Below are 25,462 nucleotides of genomic sequence, written 5' to 3' on the forward strand. Positions count from 1 at the left end.
TTGTGGAAGAAACGACAACGAGTGCCTGGGATATAAACACACACGCGGGGGGAATTCTCTCTCTCTCTCTCGTCTTCTTTGCGTTTTTTGTGTCGGGGCAGGGCTGGGAGGTGTCGCCCCGGCATCTGCTTCCACCTGTTCAGCAAGGTGCGCTTCCGGAACATGCCGGAGTTCCAGGCCCCCGAGCTGCTTCGAGAGCCGCTGCAGGTACGGACGACGCGGGCCAACGGGCAGCCAGAAGGCGCGCGAGGGTAAGAGCGCGTTCCAGACGGCGCGGCGAGTCGCAGACCACCAACAAATACTCGCCCGGCGCAACTGATGAATACGAAGCGCTCGCAGCGCTCACAGCGAACACCCCCGGGGAGGGGGGGTGAGGGGGGCGCCGTCGCGTGCCGTCGAGGGCCTTCAGGCTGACGTTGGCCCCCGTTCTGAAGAGATTTTTCGACGATCCTCACGAAGCCACGGCCGGTGGACACCGTCAGCGGTGTGACGCTCTGGCTCACTGTGCCTCTCTTCAGTATCCCAGGGATAGACGTTCATCATCGTCAATATTCATCATCGTCAATATTTATTATCATCATCGCCATCTTCATCATCGCCAATATTTATCATCATCGCCATCTTCATCATCGCCAATATTTATCATCGCCATCTTCATCATCGCCAATATTTATCATCGCCATCTTCATCATCGCCAATATTTATCATCATCGCCAAAATTTATCATCATCGCCAATATTTATCATCATCGCCATCTTCATCATCGCCAATATTTATTATCATCATCGCCATCTTCATCATCGCCAATATTTATCATCATCACCATCTTCATAATCGCCAATATTTATCATCATCGCCATCTTCATCATCGCCAATATTTATAATCATCGCCATCTTCATCATCGCCAAAATTTATCATCATCGCCAACTTCATCGTCGCCAACTTCATCATCGTCATCAGCAGCATCATAGCCCCTGACCAAGAGTGCCCCGGAATGCGCCACGTCTTGTGACGCGTGTGACGTGAGTGTAGGAAACGGCTTGCGTTGTGTACGGTGGGTGATGATCCATCATGAATGGTTCAGGTCGACACGTGAGCACAACAGCGACGCGTTGTCGTACAACCCCTCCAGCCAGCAAGGTTTTGTCATGTCAACAAAACGCGCCAATCAGTTTACTACTTCGGCACCACCGGCAGTGTTGGAGAGTGAATCCGCAACAATTACGATTTCAGCAGTACAACGTTTTGCCGGCAATTACGTCCCCGCATCATCGGGCAATTTTGCCGGAATAGATTTTTCCAGAATATAAAACATTCTCCTGCGGAGGGAGCTGGTAGGAACCTGTTGCGTTGCTCGGTCAATAGCCAGGGTCAACGGCGGCTCCGTAGTGTAGACCGCAAATATGTAGTGTTGTAAAGACGAGTAAACTTCTCAGGAGGCACACTCTGTTTATTGTAACTGTTCCTTACACAATCCTTAACACACACAGAGGGATATTCTGTCCCCTCACCCGATACCCTAGGGAGGTACAGCCTCCTAGCTTGGCGGGACTCGCACGTCTACCGCTAACCTCCTAGCTTGGCGGGACTTGCACGTCTACCGCTAACCTCCTTGATACCTAAGGAGGTACAGCCTCCGGACTTGGCGGGACTCACACGTCTACCGCTATCCTAGCCTAGAGTCCTCCGGCTTGGACCTAGGGGAGGCTATCTGACCCACCGCTGGCCCCGGTGGGTCCTGACCGCCGGGTATGGCGAGCCTTAGCCCTCAAAAGGGCTGGAAGGCTGGTCCAGGGTCCTGGCCTCTTGTTGCTGTGACAGCTCTCTCGCTGGTTCAGCTGTTCCACTGCTGGATTGTTTTTTTTCGCTTGCTGTGTTGCGATCGAAACATCGTGATGTTTTACCAAAAGAACCAAACACTGTGGATTCCTGCAGTCACGAAAGCCTCAAATCGAGAATCATTAATTCGTTTATTCATTTGAGATTTTTTTTCTTGGTAATCGGGTTTTCATTTTCTTGGTAGTGGCTGTAATAAGCGATTCGGTCCTCATAAATAACTAATGTGTAGCGTCATAGGATACTGTTGTTGTTGTTATTATTATTACAACGCTTTTAAAGAATAGAAAAAGAGGATCAACGGGAGGGGGGGTGCCATCACGGTGATATTTATTTTGTGGGTGGGGGATCACCTGCACCACCTCTGCCGCTGCCACTGCTGCTGCAGGAGCTGTGCCTGCACACCAGGTTGCTGGCGCCGGCCTGCATGCCGGTCGCCGAGTTCCTGGCCAAGGCTCCGGATCCCCCGCCCAATCTCATCGTCCGCAACGCCCTGCAGATCCTCAAGGTGCGGTGCGGTGGTGTGCGTGCGTGTGCGTGCGCGTGTGTGCGCGTGTGTGTGTGTGTATGTGTGTGTGTGTGTGCGTGTGTGTTTGTGTCTGTGTGTGTGTGTCTGTGTGTCTGTGTGTGTGCGTGTGTGCGTGCGTGTGTGTGCGTGTGCGTGTGTGTGCGTGTGTGTGTGTGTGTGCGTGTGTGTTTGTGTGTGTGTGTGTGTTTGTGTCTGTGTGTGTGTGTCTGTGTGTCTGTGTGTGTGCGTGTGTGCGTGCGTGTGTGTGCGTGCGTGTGTGTGTGTGTGTGCGTGGAAATTCACGCGGCCTGACCCAAAAACCAATTGAGTCGCAACAATATACGTACGACGGAGAAAAACAAAAACCCCGGGTCGCTGGGTTCGTAACGCAAAGCGAGCTCACGGCACAGAGACAAATATCCCCCACGTAGCCTTGTCAGACGTTTCGGGGGCAAGGTGCCGGTAGCGAGCGTGCACGAAGGCCGGCGCCGCACGCACCGGGGGTGGGTGGGTTGCCAGCACCGCAGCCGGCCATCATCTCTGTCTCCCCGAGTGGTAATGTTTACACACACCGCACCTGGTGGTACTCATTAAAGGCAGGCCATTTTAGGATCGGTTCAGATAATCGTCGGCGGCGTTGGCCTCGAGCGGGAATCAAAACTCGACGATGACCGCCGTTCGCCGCCGAGCGGCGGCGACATCACCGCGGCGCTCGCGCCGGGCCCGCGTGCTCTCTAAGGCCGCGTGAAGCGTCACGGGGGCCAGACCCCCAAAGCGCCGTGGCTGACGACGACGCGAAGGCATCAACCCAGGAACGCGCGAGCGTGTTCGTGCTCGCAGGCGATCGACGCGATGGACGACCGGGAGGACCTGACGGAGCTGGGTCATCGCCTGCTGGACCTGCCCGCGGAGCCTCACCTGAGCAAGATGGTGCTGCACGGCGTCGTGCTCAAGTGCCTCGACCCGGTGCTCACCATCGCCTGCTCGCTCGCCTGCCGCGACCCCTTCGCGCCGCCCGGCCAGCCGGCGCACAGACGCGCCGCCGCCTTCTCGCGCAAGAATCTCGCCGCCTTCACGTTCAGCGATCACATGGCCCTGCTCCGGGCATTCCAGGTGGGGTGACTGACGCAGGTTGCAGTTGTCGCGTGGGCGGGAGGGAGGGAGGGAGGGGTATGTTTGGCAGGTCGGTCGGTCTGTGAGACTGGTAGTAACAACAATAATAGTGATTTGCATTTCATCGAGCGCCACTCCGTCACACTGTGGCATTTCGGAGAGCACTTTCCACGTGATAAGCGACATCCATAATAAAGGTTTTTTGTTGTCGGTTATATCGCAGTAAATATAAATGTTGTGTCGTTAAATCGCCACCACCCGACGCAGCCAATTAGTGAGGTTTGTCACATCAACAGAATGAGTTTCGTCTTCAGCACACCGGTGTGTTGGGAGAGTAAACCCACCACATTTAAAATTCAAGCACAAACAAACCTTACTTATTGGCCGTGTCGGGCGGTGGCGGGTTTAACGACACATTTATATTTGCGTGATCTAACCCAAAAAAAATATACATTTTTCTGGATATAATTTGTCGTCGAAGCCCACTGCGTTTTTTGGTTTGGGCCATGTTTGTTTGTTGTAGTACGGAGTTCGACTGATGGCCTTAATCTAAGTTGTCTTGTGGTTGTTGTTGTTGTTGTTTGACTTGCATCCCACTGGGATTTTTGCACACAGCGTTGGTGGTTTACAGTGCTTTTTCTGGAATATTTTGCTGTTTTTTTCCTGGATTTTCTGTTTTGCACAAAGTCACACAGAGTCACGTAGTCACTTTAAGATGTTTTCTTGTTCGCGTTTTTTTTGCTTTGTTGCCGTTGCACCACGATTCAAGAGCCGAATGGCTCACAGGGCTCCCCTGCCTGCACCAAATAAATGAAACTGAAACCGATAGGCGACACGCATCATCACACCTCACCCTGGACGCGCTACGAAGGGGCACCCCCTGTGTGGCACCACGAGGTGGCTTAGCACCTGGGCCTGCACGCGGGCATTCGTCCGTCTACAGCGGGCATCGATTTTTTTGCTCCTGAAAGTGCGATCCAAGTGGCGGTGTAATATTTTGAAAATGGCACATTTTGGAGCGTGACGCATTTAAGGATCTGTAACGTCCACTCTAAGGCATTTCTATTTAAAGCTTTCGTGACTGCAAGGATTCATCTTCTTTGGTTATTTCGGTAAAGTCACCACGTAGAATGAGAATAAAATAATAAATTGATAAAATAAAATAACAATAAAATTATCACGACGTTTCGGCCACTTGTGTTATGGCCGAAACGTCGTGAGAATATTATTGTGTTATACTGGTAAGAACGAAGTTGTAAACTGAGTGTACCAGCCTGCAATAGATTAATGTGTCCGTCCGTCCGTCCGTTCGTCCCTCCCCTTTCAATACTTTAACGAAGTGAAATCTCGTGCTGTTGGGTGTAAAATCAGCAATAGACAGCGCAGAGACTTGTCCTACCAGCCCACCCTGCAGGGACCTGTTATTTTTTTATCAATGTATTGTTTTATTCTCATTCTACGTGACTTTACCGAAAGAACCAAAGAAGAACACTCTAAGGCAGTCAATTTTTTTTATTATTTTATCAAGCGAGGGCCACCGAGCTACGTGGCTCTTTTTCAGAAGCGACCTGGCCGACAGACGATAGCCCAATGAAGTGGCTTATCGCGTGGAAATTTAACGCAGCCAAATACTTCTGAAACGCACGTTTCTGAATGCGGAGAGGGAAAAAAAACGGAGAAACATCCACGTGACCACGGGGAGAATATGCAAACTCCACGTGTGCAGCGGGCGTCGGGGGTCAGGATAAAACTCACGACATCCCGTATACCAGGCGAGGTAGTTAACATCCCGCAACCAAAAAAACCAGGGCCGGCCCGCCAGATTCGAACCGTGAACCTCTGCTGCATCTCCTGCCGGGCCACGTCACCGCCGCCTCTTTGAAAAGTTTATTTCCATTGCGCTGTCTGCGTCTCCGTCCTGCCAGGCGTGGCAGAAGGCGTGCGCCGGAGGCTCGGAGCGCTCCTTCTGCGAGCGAAGCTTCCTGAGCCGGGGCACCATGGAGATGATCGTCGGCATGAGGACGCGGCTGTTGGGTCATCTGCGCGCGTCCGGTAGGGCGAGCGGCCGGGTCGGCCGGGAAAGTTTCAGCGGGCGCCCAGCCGGCGGCCGCTGTAATCCTGGGGTACCAGGTTTCGGCTTCCCGTCTGCGATGAAACTGGGCTACTAATGACTAGCGTAGAGACCCATAGACTCACATAGAGACCCATAGACTCACATTGAGACCCATAGACTCACATAGAGACCCATAGACTCACATAGAGACACATAGACTCACAGTGACCCATAGACTCACATAGAGACTCAAATACTCACATAGAGACCCATAGACTCACATAGAGACCCATAGTCTCACATAGGGACCCATAGACTCACACAGAGACACATAGACTCACATAAAGACCCATAGACTCACATAGAGACTCAAATACTCACATAGAGACCCATAGACTCACATAGAGACCGATAGACTCACATAGAGACCCATAGACTCACATAGAGACCCATAGACTCACATAGAGACCCATAGACTCACATAGAGACCCATAGACTCACATAGAGACCCATAGACTCACATAGAGACCCATAGACTCACATGGAGACACATAGACTCACATAGAGACCCATAGTCTCACATAGAGATCCATAGACTCACATAGAGACTCAAATACTCGCATAGAGACCCATAGACTCACATAGAGACCCATAGACTCACATGGAGACACATAGACTCACATAGAGACCCATAGTCTCACATAGAGACCCATAGACTCACAAAGAGACCCATAGACTCACATAGAGACCCATAGACTCACATAGAGACCCATAGACTCACATAGACTCACATAGGTACCCATAAACTCACACAGGGACCCATAGACTCACATAGAGACCCATAAACTCACACAGGGACCCATAGACTCACATAGAGACCCATAGACTCACACAGGGACCCATAGACTCACATAGAGACCCATAGACTGACATAGGGACCCATAGACTCACATAGAGACCCATAGACTCACATAGAGACCCATAGACTCACATAGAGACCCATAGACTCACATAGAGACACATAGACTCACATAGTGACCCATAGACTCACATAGAGACTCAAATACTCACATAGAGACCCATAGACTCACATAGAGAACCATAGACTCACATAGGGACCCATAGACTCACATAAAGACCCATAGACTCACATAGAGACTCAAATGCTCACATAGAGACCCATAGACTCACATGGGGACCCATAGACTCACATAGGGACCCATAGATTCACATAGAGACCCATAGACTCAGATAGAGACCCATAGACTCACATAGAGACCCATAGACTCACATAAAGACCCATAGACTCACATAGAGACTCAAATACTCACATAGAGACCCATAGACTCACATAGAGACCCATAGACTCACATAGAGACCCATAGACTCAGATAGAGACCCATTTACTCACATAGAGACCCATAGACTCACATAGAGACACATAGACTCACATAGAGACCCATAGACTCAGATAGAGACCCATAGACTCACATAGAGACCCATAGACTCACATAAAGACCCATAGACTCACATAGAGACTCAAATACTCACATAGAGACCCATAGACTCACATAGAGACCCATAGACTCACATAGAGACCCATAGACTCAGATAGAGACCCATAGACTCACATAGAGACCCATAGACTCACATAGAGACACATAGACTCACATAGTGACCCATAGACTCACACAGAGACCCACAGACTCACACAGAGACCAATAGACTCACATAGAGACCCATAAATGTACGGAGACTCTGCAGACATTATATTGAGATCCATAGTGTCACAGGGACTGAGTTGTAACAATGCCGGGTGCTCAAGTGTAAGGTAGCTGAAGGTCTCATCCCAGCTACTCATGACTCGCATCGAGACCCATAGATTTACAGAGACCCATAGACATTACAAAGAGATCCCTAGCCTCACAGACACTGAGTTATGATTAAACCGGCTTCTTAAGTGTAGCAAGTTTACGGTCTCGGCCAGGTCACCAAATGACCGCACACAAAAGAAATCCTATTAAATTTGCTTCTGCACATAATTTTGCTAAGATTCCAGCTCTGATAATTTAACATTTTTCAGTTTGACCGTCATGCAACTAATATTAGTCTCATACAACAGAGCGACGTGTCAACTGGAGGTCACTTGAACGGGAGCTCTGTAGTAGCTCTACGATATCCGCCTCCGTTGGTCGCTCTCCATCACGGATGGTTGAGAGACCTCTGAAAGGATGACGCATCTCACGTCACGATGCTTTTGGCACGATGGGAATGATATTGAGGATTGATTTAAGGGGAAAAAAACCTCGGAATATATTTGTGGTTCGTCTCTTCTTATTGTTGAGAATTCTGCACTAACTCTCCCGGCAGGTTGGCAGCCACACACTACAGTGTCAACACTTGTGCATCACAGCAAACAGGGTCTGGGTTCGATTTCTGATTTTGGCGACTTTCTGTGTGCAGTTTATATGTTTGTACAGTTTCCTCTGGTTTCTCTGATTTCATCCCATAGTAAGCACTGGCGGAGCCAGTGGGGGGGGGGGGGGGGGGGGGGGGGGGGTGGCACGTGCCCAGCCAATGATCCGATCGAAATCCCTTAATTTCGATCGGATCATTGGGGTTTATTGGTAATAAATCGGCATTTTGCAACACCCATATTATTACTACGTGCCAGGGACTCTATGAGATGATAGGACAATAGTCTGAGTCCACAATTGGCAATAAGTAACGGCAAAGCGGTTATAAGCGACTCACAGAATTGTGCGCGGTTGCGTATATGCAGGACACGACTTCGCTGAAGGCATCAACACCTTCAGCGAGCGCGATGCTGATCACAAAACGGGGTTCAAATTCACCCCTCGATCACCGCACACGCGTCGAATAAAGAGCAAGGGACAATTTTTAATTGCTGGAGGGGTTGCCCCCACCTTCCTGAAGAGCCTGGCTCTGCCATTGATAGTATGTAAATAAATATTAGCATAAAATGTAACTGGTATTGGTCAAACATCCCAATGCTGTAAAACAATTATCTATAAATTACTCAATTGGGATCACACACACGGAGCGGCAACATCATCGCACCTCTACCACAAAAACTATGCAGGACCCTTCTGTGCCATGGTGGGAAAATGTTAACGACCTCGCTTGGTACACAGGAGGTCGTGGGTTCGATCCCGACCCTGACGCCTGCTGCTGTATATTTGGAGTTTGCGTGTCTCTCTCTCCGTGGTCACGTGGATTTTTCTCCGGGTCCTCCCTCCACCTTGAGAATCAATGTCACACGTGTCAGAATTTGTTTTCCCATTTTTTCTGGCAACAACAACAGGTGTTAAGATCATTGGTGAAGCCATGTTTCTCGCGAAAGTGCGGAGTTGGCCTGATAACTTTAATCTAAATTGTCTTATGGTTGATCATTGTTTTTTTACCCTTTTATCTGGCAACAAAACTGACACCTTTTTATGACAAGGAGTCATGTTTGCGTTGACCACAATACCTGCAGTCAAAATGCAAACAAAAAACACACTCTGATAATATATGCATTAAATTTCGATTTAAAGCTTTCGTGACTGCAATGATTCATCTTCTTTGGTTCTTTCGGTAAAGTCACGTAGAATGAGAATAAAATAATAAATTGATAAAATAAAATAACACAATAATATTCTCACGACGTTTCGGCCACAACACAAGCGGCCTTCATCAGGTGAACGGACGAGACTGTCTGGTAGGACAGCGCTGGAGTGAAAGAGCCACGTTCAGATCACGACCTTTAAGCTGTGTGAGAGGAAACAAAGCGTCTTGACAAAGGAATTAGCATATAATTTAGCATTGAAAAGGCTGAGTGATTAGCTTGTGACTGGTCACAGAAATAGCTATGTTAAAAGTTAAATCATACACATCCGCAGAGGCACCCCTTGACAAAGGAATTAGCATAGAATTTAGCATTGAAATAGCTAAGTTAAAGCATACACATCCGCAGAGGCACCCCTTGACAAAGGAATTAGCATAGAATTTAGCATTGAAATAGCTGAGTGATTAGCTTGTAACTGGTCACAGAAATAGCTACGTTAAAGTCAGAGCATACACATTCACCGAGGCACTTAGTACAAATCAAACAGGAGAATTTAGCATTGAAATAACTAGGCGAATTTAGCATTGAAATAACTGAGTGATTAGCTAGTGACTGGTCACAGAAATGACTATGTTGAAGTCAAGGCCTACACATCTGAGCTATTCACAGTACTATATAGTGAACCAATAAAAAACTAAAATATAAATTACCTTAATGTTATCAATAAACTCTATATTCTCCAATCAGCTAAGCTACCAACAATAAGTCGTTATATATCACAATGCCATATGGCGAAAAAATGGGTGGATTCTTACCCTCAACTTTAGCAACACGGATAGCTACCGGCCCCGTTCAGACGGACGAGTTCATCCATGGTCGGAACAGAGGAGGGGGAGAGAGACACATCTGAGCTATTCACAGTACTATATAGGGAACCAATAAAAAACTAAAATATAAATTACCTTAATGTTATCAATAAACTCTATATTCTCCAATCAGCTAAGCTACCAACAATAAGTCGTTATATATCACAATGCTATATGGCGAAAAAAATGGGTGGATTCCTACCCTCAACTTTAGCAACACGGATAGCTACCGGCCCCGTTCAGACGGACGAGTTCATCCATGGTCGGAACAGAGGAGGGGGAGAGAGACAGCTGCGAGGCGCTATTATACTCCATGTTGTAAACCATACCATTAACCGTGGTGTGAGAGGTATTAAGAGTCAATGCTGGCGAAAGAGCTGCGGTCTGAAGGTCATCGTAAAATACAATTAATTAAGAACAGAAATGATTTAAAACATCTTTCCAATGGTTACTAAGCCAGAATCCATCTTCTCGGTTGAAATTGTCTCTGTGCTTGTATATGTGAATGGCCTCATGAACGAATCTCTCATGGTAGCCGGTTGGTTTGCAAAGAACCTCCGTCTTGGAGAAGTCAATGTCATGTGAGCCCACTGAATTATAACAGTGATCTGCCACGGCAGAGGAGTTCGTCCTACCGTGTTTCAAGTCTGCTTTATGTTCGCGGATGCGGTCCGAGATATGTCGTTTGGTTTCTCCAATGTAGCTACTACCACAGAGGCACTTTAGTTTGTAAATGCCCGGGTACTGTATGTCTGGAACAGCATCTTTTACAGATGGAACTAAATCACGGATTTTATGTACTGTGTTGAATCGGACCTGGATCTTGTGTTTATTCAGGATTTTGGAGATCTTTTTAGTGACCCCTGCAATGTAGGGTTAGGTGATGGTTTTGAGTGGCTCCACAAGAGGATCCTTCTTCATGACTGGAGTAATGGCTTTGCGGATTGTGTAGTCGGAGTAACCATTAGCCCTGAGAGCCTGGTGTACGTGCTTGAGTTCACTGGTAATGTGTTCCTGGTCGGATATGCATTGGGCTCTATGGTACAGAGTCTTGATGAGAGAATTCTTCTGTGTGGATGGTGGTGGGAATCCGGTTTCTAGTAAGCATCTGTATGGGTAGCTTTCCTGTAGACAGAGTGGCTCATTGAACCATCATGTCTCCTTTTAATTAAGACATCCAAAAAAGGTCGCTTGCCATCTTTTTCGACCTCCATGGTAAATCTGATGGCTGGGTGTATGGAATTGATGTGGTCGAAGAATATATGCATTGTCCTAGAAACCGATTGGTCCACACCAATGTTTGCATTCTGACCACAAGCATTGTGGTTAATGCAGTGACATGATTAAAAAAAACCTCTTCTCATATTTTGGTACTGCCAAACGATGTCCCATGAAATGGCACACGTTTAGAGTATTTTTGCTACTGCTTTAAATCTCCGCGTGATGATAAGCCACTGTTGCGCTATCATTTGTGTCCAGGTTGCCTCTGAAAAATAGCTACGTGGTTCAGTGGGGCCTCAACTGGTAAAATGTAAATTATTTTACAGTTACGTTTTAAAACACGGTTATCTTTCCTGTGTAAACCAGCGTCACTGACAGTCACACCACTAACAACAACAACAATAATAATAATCGCGCGCCAGGTTTCGTGCGGCCGAGAGGCGTGGGCGACATCCGCGACCTCAACACGAACTCGGAGAAGTGGCCGGCGGTGAAGGCGGCGCTGGTGGCGGGGCTCTACCCCAACGTGATCCACGTGGATCGCACCACTCAAACGCTCACCACGAGGCTGGAGCGTAAGGTGCACCTCCACCCTTCCTCCTGCGTGCTCGACCAGTGCGTCTTCAATAAGGTACCACCGTGCGTGCACGTGTCCGTATGTGCGCGTGTGTGTGCGTGTGCGTGCGTGCGTGTGTCTGTGATGATTGCTTGTGTTGCAGTCGAAACGTCGTGAGAATTTTATTGTTTTACATTTTTATTATTTTATCGTTTCCCTTCTACGCGGTGGTGATTTTACCAAAAGAACCAAGAATATGAATCGCCGCAGTCGCGAAAGCTTTAAATCAAAATGAAACTGAAACAGTCGCCGTAAGCGGGGGTATCATCATTCAGTCAAATGGCACGCAAAGTTGACGAGAGCCAATTGGAAGCATCGTTTGAAGTTGTTGCAAGGGATGCTGCTTCACAAAGGTCAACAGGCGGATGAGACGGTATTGGAGTAACCGATGAGACGTCGCCGTTCGCGAACACACGACGTCTTGAACATCGGCCGTCTCTGCTTTCCCACCCCCCATGCCCGCTCTCACCTCCCCGTGTCTCCCTTATCGTGCGCGGTCCTCCCCCCCTCGCAGCAGGAGGGCGTTCCACAGGGGGTGGCGGCGCTTCCCACCGACTGGCTCGTGTTCGGCGAGATGACGCGAGTGCACCGCCTGCCAATCGCTCGCTGCGTCACGGCCGTGAGCCCCGTGGCGGTGGCTCTGTTCGCCGGGGCCCCCCCTCGCCTCGCCGCCTCCGCCCTCCGGGGACCGTCACCGACGCACGGCGCGAACGCCGCGGCCGGTGCCGCCGGCGACGGCGACGGCGACGACGCCGACGACGCGGCCGGCGCTTCTGCGGCCGCCGCCGCCGCCGCTACCAACGATGCCGGCCGCCAAATGCCACCACCATCGATAGACACCGCCACCGATCGCCACTGCCAACAACAGCCACCGCCGCTCCACCTTCACCGTAAACACTTTGCACCGCCAGACTAAGGCAGATATACCCCGTATAGCCTCAAGATACCTTTGGGGCAAGTGTTGTTAGCAAGTGGCGATGAAGGCCGCCAGGGTGGGTGGCCAGCGCCACGTGAGGCCACCTTTCTGTCCCCAGTGGTGATGTTTGCACACTGCGCCTGGTGCTCCTTTGAGGCTGAGTCGACCTAGGGTCGACATAGGGGAGGCCCAGGAGCGGTTCAGATAATCGTCACCGGTGGCCGTGAGCCAGAATCGAACTCGGGTCGCCGGGTTTTGCAGTGCAGCCTGCTGACCGCTACACTGCCGCTCCTCGCTAATACCACCTAAGACAAACATCTCCTGTGTTCTACAGAAACTTTTTAATAGTAGGGTTTTTCCCCTTTTTTTCTGGCAAAAAAACTGAAACCTTTTTACAAGGATGCATGTTACTGCATTAACCGCAATACCTGCAGTCGAAATGCAAACAAAAAAACTACTATGATAATATGATGCATTGTCCTTGAAACTGATTGGTCCACACCAAGGGACGGCTTTCTTTTGAGCCTCGACCCAATTGGTGCTCGACCAGATGACGCCACAAGGCGTTCAGCTCAAAGACAATGCACTATCAAATTAATGAGGGCTCGGGGTGAGCATCTACATCATTAGACCTCCTTTGTCAGTACCAAAATATTATAATAGGGTTTTTACCCTGTTTTCTGGCAGCAAAACTGAAACCTTTTTTGCCAGAAAAAAGGGGAAAAACCCTATTATTACATTTTGGTACTGGCAAAGGAGGTATAGTGATGTAGAAACTTTTTAATCAACATTTTTTTTTTACGTTACTTTACCGAAAGAACCAAGAATATGAATCTCTGCGAGTCACGAAAGTTTCAAGTCAAAAATTCTAAGAGAAACTGTTGTGGAGAGTGCTCTCAGCGATCGTCGATTGTGGTTGACGTGGCTCAAGATAGGGGAGGTGTGGGCCACCACCGCACCCCAAGGATGTTTGCACGCGGGACAAGGCGCTCATTTCAGGCTGAGTCGACCCAACGGGAGTCCGGGGGATTGGTTCAGAATATTCATCACCGATGTTTAGCAGCCAAATGCTCGACACAAATCTTTGTGACAGGGCTAACCTGTTTGATGTTGCTACAGACGAGGGTCAAGTTGTTTTGAAATGTTACCAGCCAGAAAGAACCCCCTCGTGACTTTACCGAAAGAACCAAGAATATGAATCCCTGCAGTCACGAAAGCTTTAAATCAAAATTTATTTGGCTGCTGTAAATGTCCACATGTCAAGCCACTGTTGAGCTATCATTTGTGGCCAGGTTGCATCTGAAAAAGAGCTACACAGCTCAGTGGGACCTTAATACCGGCTAAAATAAAAGTAGTGTATAGGTATGTTGAACTTATTTCGCACTGTACCTAGCGTAGCCAACCGTGCTTAATCGGAGGTGCGGAGGAACGACAATAAACTAAAACACAAAAAGCAGTTCGAAAGAAATGAGTTTTAAATTTATAGTGTTTACATCGATGATGCCGATGAATTTGGCTCGTGTGCAGGTCACGGCTCGGTGTTTATGAGCCGGTGGTCTCGGGCCGGTGGTCACGGCTCAGTGGTCACGGGCCAGTGGTCACGGCTGCTACGGTGACCGCGTCTTGCGTGAACTTGTGCGTGTGCGTGTGCAGTGGAGGGGATTCCCCCCGATAGCGGCGACAACGAGATTGAGGAGGAGGGGGAGGAGGAGGAGGAGGTGAACACGGCCGTTCTGCATCTAGACGAGTGGATCAACTTCAAGTTGGACCCCGAGGTGAGTGACGCCGCCACCTGCCACCATTGTCGTCGTCGTCGTCATCAGCCATGGTCGTATCCACTGCTGGATGGTGAATGTGTAGAGTTGGCTTTTGTCACTGCTGGATGAAAGCCTCCCCATGCCGCCACCGCCGCCGCCACCACCACCTCTCTCAATCGTGCAGTGCAACAAGAACAACAACAACCCGTTCCGCAGCTGGACGCAAACTCTCATCGCTCCGTCTGCGCGGTGGACGTGCTCTCGGACACGTCCGCGTCCCTTGGCTCCCGCTCCGTTATCATTCCTGACCGTTCATCTTCGCTTCTTAACCGTGGTAACGCTCCTGCCCCAAGCCCTCCCTCTGCTTTCTGAACAGTTTAGTATGATGTCATGAACCTCACAATAATGGTTTTTGTTTGGGGTAAGATTGTGTTCAATATCAATGCGCCGTTAACCCACCACCACCACCCGACAGCCAATTTTAGTGAGGTTTGTCACGTCGAACAATACGTGCAAATTAGGTACGACTTCATCCCACCGGTGTGTCGGAGAGTGAATCCACAACATTCACAATTTGACTACTGTGACGACATTTTGCCAGAAAGTGGCCCAAAGGTGTAACTGATTGGCACGTTTACGTGACACGTGACACATCTTCCTAATTGGCCTCGTCGGGTGGTGCTGGGTTAACGACACATTTATATTTACGCGATCTAACCCATAAAAAAACCTTTCATCTATAATATTGGTCGCGAAAGCACGATTACTACTACTGCTGCTGCTGCGTGTGAAACTGTCATTAACCTTTTGATTTAAAGCTTTCGTGACTGCAGTAATTCATATTCTTAGCTCTTTCGGTAAAGTCACGTTGAAGGGAAACAATCAAATATATATAAAACAATAAAAATTCTCACGACGTTTCGACCATAACACAAACGGTCGTCATCAGGTGTGTTGGTCTGCATTAATTTATTTGTTTTGAAACGGTGTATTTATTTATAAAAACACGTCAGCCCCACGCGCAGCGATTCGGCAGTTTATTTAGAAGGACTAGTCCATCTATGTTCAAGGGGGGTACCTCAGTGTTTAGTCCTTGATGAACCAAGTCTTCAATGATTGCGATTACCTGACACCATCGCAATCATTGAAGACTTGGTTCATCAAGGACTAAACACTGAGGTACCCCCCCTGAACATAGATGGACTAGTCCTTCTAAATAAACTGCCAAATCGCCGCACGTGGCGCTGACGTGTTTTTATAAATAAATACACCGTGTTAAAATAAATAAATTAATGCAAACCGACACACCTGATGACGACCGTTTGTGTTATGGTCGAAACGTAGTGAGAATTTTTATTGTCTTATATATATTTTATTATTTTATTGTTTCCCTTCAACGTGGTGACTTTACCGAAAGAGCTAAGAATATGTCATTAGCCCGTGCGTGTTTTCTCGTGCACGTGTGCGTCGCTCTGTCTCACGGTGCAAATTCCCAGCACGAGTGAGGCTGTGAACACGCAAAATACCCGACAAGAAGCCAACAGTCGGATGAGGCTGTCGCGTTGTTCTTAAGAGCCGACTGCGTGGAGCGCTTCGCCGAGATGGCTGAGATCCTGGGTTTCACGACCCGATTTTTTTGACCGCCTGCGATTACACCGCGGTGCGCACAGCTGTGGCGACTTGATGGTTTCGGCCCCGGCTACCGATGGCCGTACAAACACACCCCATCACATTTACCCTGGTGCGCGTTTTGTTTGTATGTAATTTCATCCCGGCTTAATTACAACCGACCTCTGTTGCTAGTCTGTGGGTCTCCGTGTGAAGGTGCGTGTGTCTCTGTGGGGCCCAACGGTTACGAGATGTTAACTACGTCGCCTGGTATGAAGGGAGCGCGTGGGTTCAATCCCGACCCTGACGCCTGCTCTATGTTTGCAGTTTGCGTGTTTCCCCCCTTGGTCGTGTGGATTTTTCCCTGGGATCTCCGGTTTTTCCCTCCGCGTTTAGAATGAGCACGCATGCCGAGTATTTGGCCGCTATTAGTGTCCACGTGATAAGCCGCTTTGTTGAGATATTATTTGTGGCCAGGTTCTGAAAAATATCTCTCTAGCTCAGTGGGCCTTACCCGGTGAAATAGAAAGTTTAGTTTTAGTTTGCAGAAGAGTGGACGAGGCTTTCCTGGGGAAACAAGGATCTACGTATCACTACAAATGTAAATTTTTATTTAAAGCTTTCGTCACTGCAGGGATTCATATTCTTGGTTCTTTCAGTAAAGTCACCATGTAGAAGGCAACCAATAAAATAATAAAAATATAAAACAAAATTCTCACGACGTTTCGACTGCAACACAAGCAATCATCATCAGGTGTGAAAACCACAGCAAGAAAATACAAAAAAATTATTGCTGTGGTTTTCACACATGATGATGATTGCTTCTGTTGCAGTTGAAACGTCGTGAGAATTTTATTGCTTCATTTTTTTATTATTTTATTGTTTCCCTTCTATGTGACTTTACCGAAAGAACCAAGAATATAATACAAATGTACTTATAGTAATTTACTTGTTTATCCAGGAGCTGTAGGACTCTTTTTCGGGAGGGTCCTGTAATTGAGTTTTTATTTTAAGATATTTTTTTTGCCAATCGGTGATGAGTCGTGTTTATTATTCACGTGTGAGAGGAAACGGGAGCACCCGAAGAAAACCCACGCCTTGCGCGAGGGGGCAACGCTTTATCCCCGCACAGATGGAAACAGATGGAGATCAGTCCACTTTCCCTCGACTCTTGCGGCCAGGGAGTTTTAGAACATTGGCGCCGCAATCAACTTCTTTCTTTAAAACTGCTTTTTGTTTTGAGTTTTTTCCCTTTCCTTCACCCTTCACCTCCAATTAGCAAGGTTGGCTACGTACAGTGCGAAAGAAGTTCAACATACACACATACGGGGACTCCTCTGCTTACGAATGTTCGACTTACGAACAAACCCGGTTCGTATGTCCAGTTGCCTATTCGGACCGAGAGTCGCGAGCTCAACTGCTGTGCAATAGACGGCGGTGGTGGCTTCTGCATCTGTAGAACGCGAAGAGCCCAGTGGCACCCACATCTGACGGGAGGTTACACAACTTTTAAAGCCATTCCCGGTGCTCAGCGCACAGTGCCGTACAACGCCGTTAGGAATCGACAGGGGTACAGTTGGCACTTACGGACAAATCGACTTACGAACAGACCCCCGGAACCTATAACTCGTCCCCTAAGTAGAGGAGTCGCCGCCCACAACCCTCGCCGCCGCCGCCGCCGCCTCCAAAACGCCGGGCGATCGATCCTCGTTCACGCCCTCCGCTCCGCTCCCCTCCCCCCCCGCCAGGCGGCGAACCTGCTGCTGCTGCGGCAGAAGTGGCGCGCGCTGTTCGCGCGCCGCATGCGGGAGCCGTCGCGCGCCCCGTCGCAGGCGGACGAGGCGACGGTGAGCGCTGTCGTCGCGGCGCTGGCCCGCGAGGACGAGGCCCTCGGCCTGCGGCGGCCCGCCGGCATCGGCCAGCGGCCGACGATGCCGATCGCTCCCGCGGCGAGGTTTTCGCCCCCGGCGGCGGCCGCGGCGGCCGCGGCGGCGGCTTCGTGGATGGCCGATCGTTGCCGGATGAGTGGCGGTGGTGGTGGTGGTGGTGGTGGTGGAGCCGGTGGTGGTGGAGCCGGTGGTGGTGGTGGTGGTGGAGGTGGGGCCGAGACAAACCGAGGAGTTGCTTGTGACCAAGATGTGAGGCCATGATCGTTTTCACGTTATTTATCGGGCAGGGAGGTCGGTGGCAGTTGTGTAGATAGCAACGATCTGTGGGTCTCTGTGTGAATGTAGAGGTCTGTAGGTCTCTAGGTGAGTGTAAATAGACCTCTATATACATCATTGGCTTAGATCGTCAATTCGCTATACTTGCAACGTGGATGTGAGAGGTCGTGTCACGTCCGTGGCTTGACAGGAGAAATAAAAACACGATTACATATCACTCTGAAACCAGTTCAACACGTAGTCAGTAGGCGTCCGCAACCATTATTATCCGTAATGATGATTTTAAGGTTAAATCGCATCAATATAAATGTGCCGTTAAATCCGCCACACCCGACACAGCCAATTAGTAGGGTTATTCATGTAAACAAAGCGTGCCAATTCGTTACTGGTACTGCACGCCGGTGGTGTGTTGGAGAGTAAACCCACTACAACATTTACAATCCGTTACTGGTACTGCACTCCGGTGGTGTGTTGGAGAGTAAACCCACTACAACATTTACAATTCGTTACTGGTACATCACACCGGTGGTGTGTTGGAGAGTAAACCCACTACAACATTTACAATTCGTTATTGGTACTGCACACCGGTGGTGTGTTGGAGAGTAAACCCACTACAACATTTACAATTCGTTACTGGTACATCACACCGGTGGTGTGTTGGAGAGTAAACCCACTACAACATTTACAATTCGTTACTAGTACATCACACCACGGGTGGTGTGTTGGAGAATAAACCCACTACAACATTTACAATTCGTTACTGGTACTGCACGCCGGTGGTGTGTTGGAGAGTAAACCCACTACAACATTTACAATTCGTTACTAGTACTGCACTATGGTGGTGTGTTGGAGAGTAAACCCACTACAACATTTACAATTCGTTACTAGTACTGCACTATGGTGGTGTGTTGGAGAGTAAACCCACTACAACATTTACAATTCGTTACTGGTACTGCACACCGGTGGTGTGTTGGAGAGTAAACCCACTACAACATTTACAATTAGTTACTGGTACTGCACGCCGGTGGTGTGTTGGAGAGTAAACCCACTACAACATTTACAATTCGTTACTGGTACATCACACCGGTGGTGTGTTGGAGAGTAAACCCACTACAACATTTACAATTCGTTACTAGTACATCACACCACGGGTGGTGTGTTGGAGAGTAAACCCACTACAACATTTACAATTAGTTACTGGTACTGCACTTCGGTGGTGTGTTGGAGAGTAAACCCACTACAACATTTACAATTCGTTACTGGTACTGCACGCCGGTGGTGTGTTGGAGAGTAAACCCACTACAACATTTACAATTCGTTACTGGTACTGCACTCCGGTGGTGTGTTGGAGAGTAAACCCACTACAACATTTACAATTCGTTACTAGTACTGCACTATGGTGGTGTGTTGGAGAGTAAACCCACTACAACATTTACAATTCGTTACTGGTACATCACACCGGTGGTGGTGTGCAGTTCGGGGCTTTGTGTGCGTGTGTGTAAGTTTGTCCATGCGCGGAGATGAGCCGCGTCAGCTCCTCGCACTTCAAACCCTCTCTTGAGTCCTCTGCCCAGCGGTGGGAAATCACGGCCGCCTTACATCTTGTCGGATCCATCAACTTTCTTCCTCCCTGCCTGGTGCCTTCCGATTCTTCATGCAGCAGACTTCACTCAGTGCCTCTTTCCCCAGCATCCCCCAAACCCTTCGAGAATTTTGAAAAACTTTGAAATTTTATTTCGAACTGTTTGTCGTGTTTAGTTTGCTTGTCCTTTCCCCGCACTTACGATTTGCGTGGTTTGGCTGCGAACGGTTGCGAAATAAATTTTGATTTAAAGCTTTCGTGACTGCAGGGATACATATTCTTGGTTCTTTCGGTAAAGTCACCACCACGTAGAAGGGAAACAATAAAATAATACAAATATAAAACAATACAATTAAATCACGACGTTTCGACTGCAACACAAGCATGATGATGATTGATGATGATTGATGATGATTGCTTGTGTTGCGGTGCGAAAGAAGCTCAGCGTGCACACAGCTTCCTTTCGTCCAGCTGTCACCTCTGAGAATGTGCCCAATGCACGTGCGTAGCCCTTCCTGGATCGTCGGCGTCACACACACACACACAAAGCGTCGCCTGTTTCATCGCACAGCGCATCGTGACACAGCGTCGTCATGTGCAGCAGCATCAACAGCAACCCTTCTAGAACTTCCTATCACGTGGTTTGTGTCCATACCACGTGTTTAGCCCCTCTTCTGTATTGTCGTCGTCACACGCACGGCATCACGGCACGCGGCAACATCAGATCGCGTAACTATAAATGCGTGTTGTTACACCCACCACCACCACCACCACCCGACACAGCCAATTAGTAAGGTTTGTGACGTAAACAGAACGTAGATTTAAAACTTTCGTGACTGCTAGGATCCATACTCTTTGGTTCTATTGGGTAAAGTCACGTAGGTATAAAAAATAAAATAACAAAAATCATGACGAGACTGTCCTCCAGACAGTCTCGTCCCTTCACCTGATGAAGGCCGCTTGTGTTGTGGCCAAAACGTCGTGATTTTTGTTATTTTATTTTTTTTCCTACGTGACTTTACCCAATAGAACCAAAGAGTATGTAAACAGAACGTGCCAATTCGTCACCAGCACAGTCTCACACCGGGCGTGTGCCGGAGAGCAAAGGCCACGACATTTACAATCCGACCGCGACGTTTCGCCGGCAATTGCAACCGGCGTCATTGGGCGACGGCCAGATTCGCGGAGGAAACTTTTTCCAGGACTTCCTCCACGCAGCGCCGCACCGCTGAGAACGTGCCCCAATCCACGTCCTCGCCCTCGCCCAGATCGGCTGCTGCTGCTGCTGGGTGCTACGCCCCACGAACGAACCCCTTCGGCCGACGCGAACCCCCTCGCGGTGTGCCGTTCACTCGTTTGCCTGCCCGTCCGCTCTCGCCGGTTTCGCCGCCCGCCGGCTGAAGCCTCCGTCTCCGCATGCGCCACTTCGTCGTGAAGAGCGGCAACGTGCGCAGCCTGGAGCTGTCGCAGCAGAGGGTCGTCTGGCCGACGAAACTGAACGGCGCGTTCCCGTCGTGCCCCGTCGTCCACCTCGTCTTCTCCGTGCGGGGCTCCGGACGCTTCCAGGTTTGGCAGGGGTGGTGGTGGTGGTGGTGGTGGGGGGGGTGGGTGGGTGGGTGGAGGGGCGGCGGAGGTGGATCGTAACGACCCGGACCAAACTGGACATATCTGTCGAACGGATCTTCGTAGATCTCATCGGAATCCTCCCGCAATTTAAATAAAGATTCTGGATTGTGAATTGTTCAGTACGTTTGGTGTTGTTGGCGCTGTTGTCGCAGTGCAGGGCCATCACGAACGAAGGCAACATGTTAACTACCTCGCCTGCTACGCGTGAGGTCGTGGGTTCGATCCCGACCCTGACGCCTGCTGCTGCTGCTGTTTATTTGGAGTCTGTGTCTCTCTCATCATCATGGTGGCTAGGAGATGTCAACTTCCTCGCCTTGTCTACAGGAGGTCGTGGGTTCGATCCCGACATTGACGCCTGCTGCTGCTGCTGTATATTTGGGGTTTTCGTGTCTCTCATCATCATGGTGGCTAGGAGATGTTAACTACCTTGCCTGCTACGCGGGAGGTCGTGGGTTCGATCCCGACCGTGACGCCTGCTGCTGCTGCTGTATATTTGGAGTTTGCGTGTCTCTTTTATCTCTTCCCGCGATCGTGTGGATTACTCTCCCGGGTCCTCTGGTTTTTCCCTTCCACGTTTAGAAAAGCTTAGAGCATTTGGCTGCTGCAAATTCCCACACGACGAGTCGTTTCGTTGAGCGCTAACTCGTTGGCCGGGTCGCTTGCTGAAAAAGCGCCGTGTAGCTCAGCGGGCCTCTAAACCTGGTAAGTAAAAAAAAAAATCCGTTAAAAACCACAAAAAACACGACGCGCCGTAGGGCCGACGCACGACGAGCCGAGCGGCCTCGGGTTGGGGCGTGACGGCGGCCGTGTTGCCAGGGCTACGCACGGATGGTGTCGGAGATCGGCAAGGAGCGGTGCCGGAGACCGGGGGCTCCCCCGCGCTGGGCGGAGCGTTTCGGGTGCTGTGGCTGTACCTGGGCAGGATCCCCTTCCAGCAGGTGCAGCACCCTGCTCAACCCGTGGTGTAACAACAACAAGAGGGTGCAGATGAGCCGTGATGGGCAGGTGAGCGCCCCCCCCTCTCCCTTCCCCCATGTAGTTCGAGAAGCTTTCCACGGCTGTACCGGAGGAATTTAAACCGGCTCAGACCTCCTGTAAATTACGTGACGTGTGTGGTCCCTCCCCCACCCCTGCCCCCTCTCTCTGAAGCCATTCCACAACACACAGAGCTCTTTGCAGCGCACGTCTGGCTCATTCGTTCTCTGTCTTCCCTCCACTCTCATCATCGTCATCACCCTCTCGTCATTCCTTCTCCCCCTCCTCTCTCCCTGCCTTTCTCCCTCATCTCTTCCTGCTGTCCGTCTTGAGCCGTGCCCCTCCTCTTGGCGACCTCCGTCCTGACATCGCTTCCCTTTTCGCGCACCGCTTGATCCTTGACTGTACACCCCGCACATGCTATCCTTGACTCTGCATCCCTTCCCGGTAGTGTGCCCTGGGTCAAATCCATCCCGAACGGAAACATCTATACGGGCTAAAAAAAATAGGTATTTGGGGCGGCAAATGTCACTCGGATCGCCGGCGCAGACATTTGAGAAAATTACGGCCGTCCCAAAAATTGTCGCCTCTGGGCGAGCGCTAATAATTGCATTCCCGCAGAGTGTCGGGGTACAAGTTTCTCCGTGCACGGGTCTCCCAGGGGAATATGGCAGCAGCGAACAATGATTGCTGGTGCGCTGATGATTCCTCATGCCGACGAAACCGGCCTACTGTTGCGTCCTTGTTTCACTGCCGTCTGTCAGGACGGCCACATTTTCTCAGCTCTCTTTGAGTCGGTGGTTTTAAACGGAAAGTTGGCACACGTTCAGTTACCACCTTTGTGTGGTTACATCTGCGCATGACGGTGGTGGTTGTGATGGCGGTGCCCGTGATACAGTCGGTGGTGGCACGTGTGGGGAGCGATACTGTAGCGGTTAGCTATACGGGGGGTGTGGGTCTTTGTTTTCTTTGTTGGTGGCACGTGTGTGACGGTGATGATGGGTAGCGGTGCTTGTGACGGTAGTTGCGGTGCGTGCGGTCGTGGGTTTATTTCTGTGATTGCGATGATGTCGTGGGAGGGCACGTGGCGGTGGCGACGTTGGCGTGACGTGGCGTCATTGCTGCGGCCGACTATTTACGACTCTGGGAATGTCCATCACAGGAGCTTGAGACTCGGGTTGGAGAACAGCTGCTCAAATTGTGGGACAGATGGCCCCGTGTCGCCGGTGATGGTGGTGGCGGCGGCGGCGATGGCGGCGGTGTCGTGGGTGCCACTGGCGCCGCTGGCAGCGCTGACGACAACACGGCGGAGCTAATTGGAAGCAGAGCAACACGCACCCCGGCGGATGGGACCCCTCCTCTCCTCGAGGGCTGTGGTAATTTTTGTATTTTTATTCCCGTGAAAATAAGCAGCGATGGAAACCGATAAAATGCCCCGTTTTTAATTCCCTTTCCGAGTTGTGGCACGTGGCGGGGAGAGACACCGGAGAACCCGGAGACAACCCATTCGTACGAGAGAGTCACTCTCACAGATGTCAGCGGCAAGATTTGTGTGTGTTTTTTTAAATGCACCGCTGTCCTGTCACCTCCCGAATGCTTCTCAGGCACAAGCCCACAGCACCACCTCCTCCTGGCATCCCCCGGTATTAACCAAGACCTGAAACCTGCCTCGCTTTGGAGAATCGCACGCCTAAAATGACCTTATGTAAACATCCAAACTACGAGTGGCATTGTGAACGCTCCCTCGTGTTCATTCGCACGTTCTGCTCACTTGAAACAATCCGCGCTGGGCTGCACGCGGGTCCCTGCGCCGTGTTCACGGGCTGTGCCCGCCGTGGGTCTGCCCGCACGGCGATGCCCGACGTTTCGGAGCTCCCCCCGGCGGTGCGTAAATTTTGCACCGTACGTACGTTGGACTCCTTTCCGCACCGCACATAGCCAACCGTTGCCAATCGGACGCGAGGAGATTTCGTTCGCTGTGTTTTATTTTCTTTGGTTCTTTCGGTAAAGTCACCACCACGTAGAATGAGAATAAAATAATAAATTGATAAAATAAAATAACACAATAATATTCTCGTGACGTTTCGGCCACAACACAAGCGGCCTTCATCAGGTGAAGGGGACGAGACTGTCTGGTAGGACAGCGCTGAATCCTTGCAGTCACGAAAGCTTTTAATCGAAAAATGTGTTTTATTTGTTTTTTTTTTCCCAGCGAAGGCCGCAGCAAGTCAGTCCCCTCTGCAGATGCCGAGGTGCTAACCGGCGGCCCCGCCAAACGGACGCGCCGCTCTCGCCGTGTGCTCGCGTGGGCGAGTCCTGCGGCACGGGGGGGGCAGCTGCTCTGAACCCGGCGGGCCCGAGTTCGATTCCTGCTCATGGCCAACAAGCAGCAAGCGATGATTTACCCGGACCGGCGCTGGGGCCCCCCTCCCCAGGAGTTCCTGGTGCCGTAACGTAAAAAGATCGCCGCGAGGGAGACAAAGGCGGTTGGGCGTGGCGCCGGCTACCCACCCCCCCCCCCCCTACTCGTGTAGCCTTGACGACTTTCGCAGGCGCCGCTCGCGAAACCGCGCTCGCCCCGACGGCCCGCGGAGGTCCACGCGGGGGACCTTTGTCTTGGGGGGTGCCGGCGGAGGGACGGCGGGTGGCTCTTTGTTAGTGGGACTAAAATAACAAAAGTGCGGATTCCCGCGAGATGGACACGTGGGCGTCCCCCCCGCGGTCTGCTCGCTGAATCGTGAAGATGCGCCGAATGACCTCCGTCGGATTGCGCGCGTTTACATTGTGAGTGTCCGTTGCTTTTGTCGAGTTGTGCGATTGTCCGACGTTCTCGCTCCGCGCGCTCCAAATGTTGGGCATCGAATGCGTGTGTTGTGCTTTGAGGAGGAGGCGGAGGCGGGTTAGGCCCTGTTGCCGTGACAGCGGTGCGTCTGTGAGCGAGGCTGATCGCCTCGAGGAGCCAAATCGGTCAATCCTCTGAGAGCTGTTTATTTTTGCCGCTTTTGAAAACGTGCGAAAAATTTAAATGAGCAATAAAACGTTCGTGAAGTA

The 25,462-nt window shown here is 50.3% G+C and overlaps 1 protein-coding gene across 1 annotated transcript in view; it reads left to right on the forward strand.

Moving 5' to 3' along the window:
* The window catches only part of LOC142911325 (3'-5' RNA helicase YTHDC2-like), a 168,901-nt gene extending 148,834 nt beyond the window's left edge, over positions 1–20,067 (forward strand). Inside the window, exons 17-24 of the mRNA XM_076060316.1 lie at positions 102–207; positions 2,226–2,345; positions 3,186–3,458; positions 5,384–5,510; positions 11,589–11,797; positions 12,297–12,672; positions 14,352–14,473; positions 17,812–20,067. Coding sequence (XP_075916431.1) covers positions 102–207; positions 2,226–2,345; positions 3,186–3,458; positions 5,384–5,510; positions 11,589–11,797; positions 12,297–12,672; positions 14,352–14,473; positions 17,812–18,213 — 1,735 coding nt within the window. The 3' untranslated portion in view covers positions 18,214–20,067. The remainder of the gene's footprint in view (positions 1–101; positions 208–2,225; positions 2,346–3,185; positions 3,459–5,383; positions 5,511–11,588; positions 11,798–12,296; positions 12,673–14,351; positions 14,474–17,811) is intronic.
* Positions 20,068–25,462: the final 5,395 nt, after the last annotated feature.

Source organism: Petromyzon marinus, unplaced genomic scaffold (assembly GCF_048934315.1).
Source record: "Petromyzon marinus isolate PM22_M1 ecotype Great Lakes invasive population unplaced genomic scaffold, UKy_Petmar_22M1.pri1.0 PM_G_Scaffold_18, whole genome shotgun sequence".
Lineage (NCBI taxonomy): Eukaryota > Metazoa > Chordata > Hyperoartia > Petromyzontiformes > Petromyzontidae > Petromyzon > Petromyzon marinus.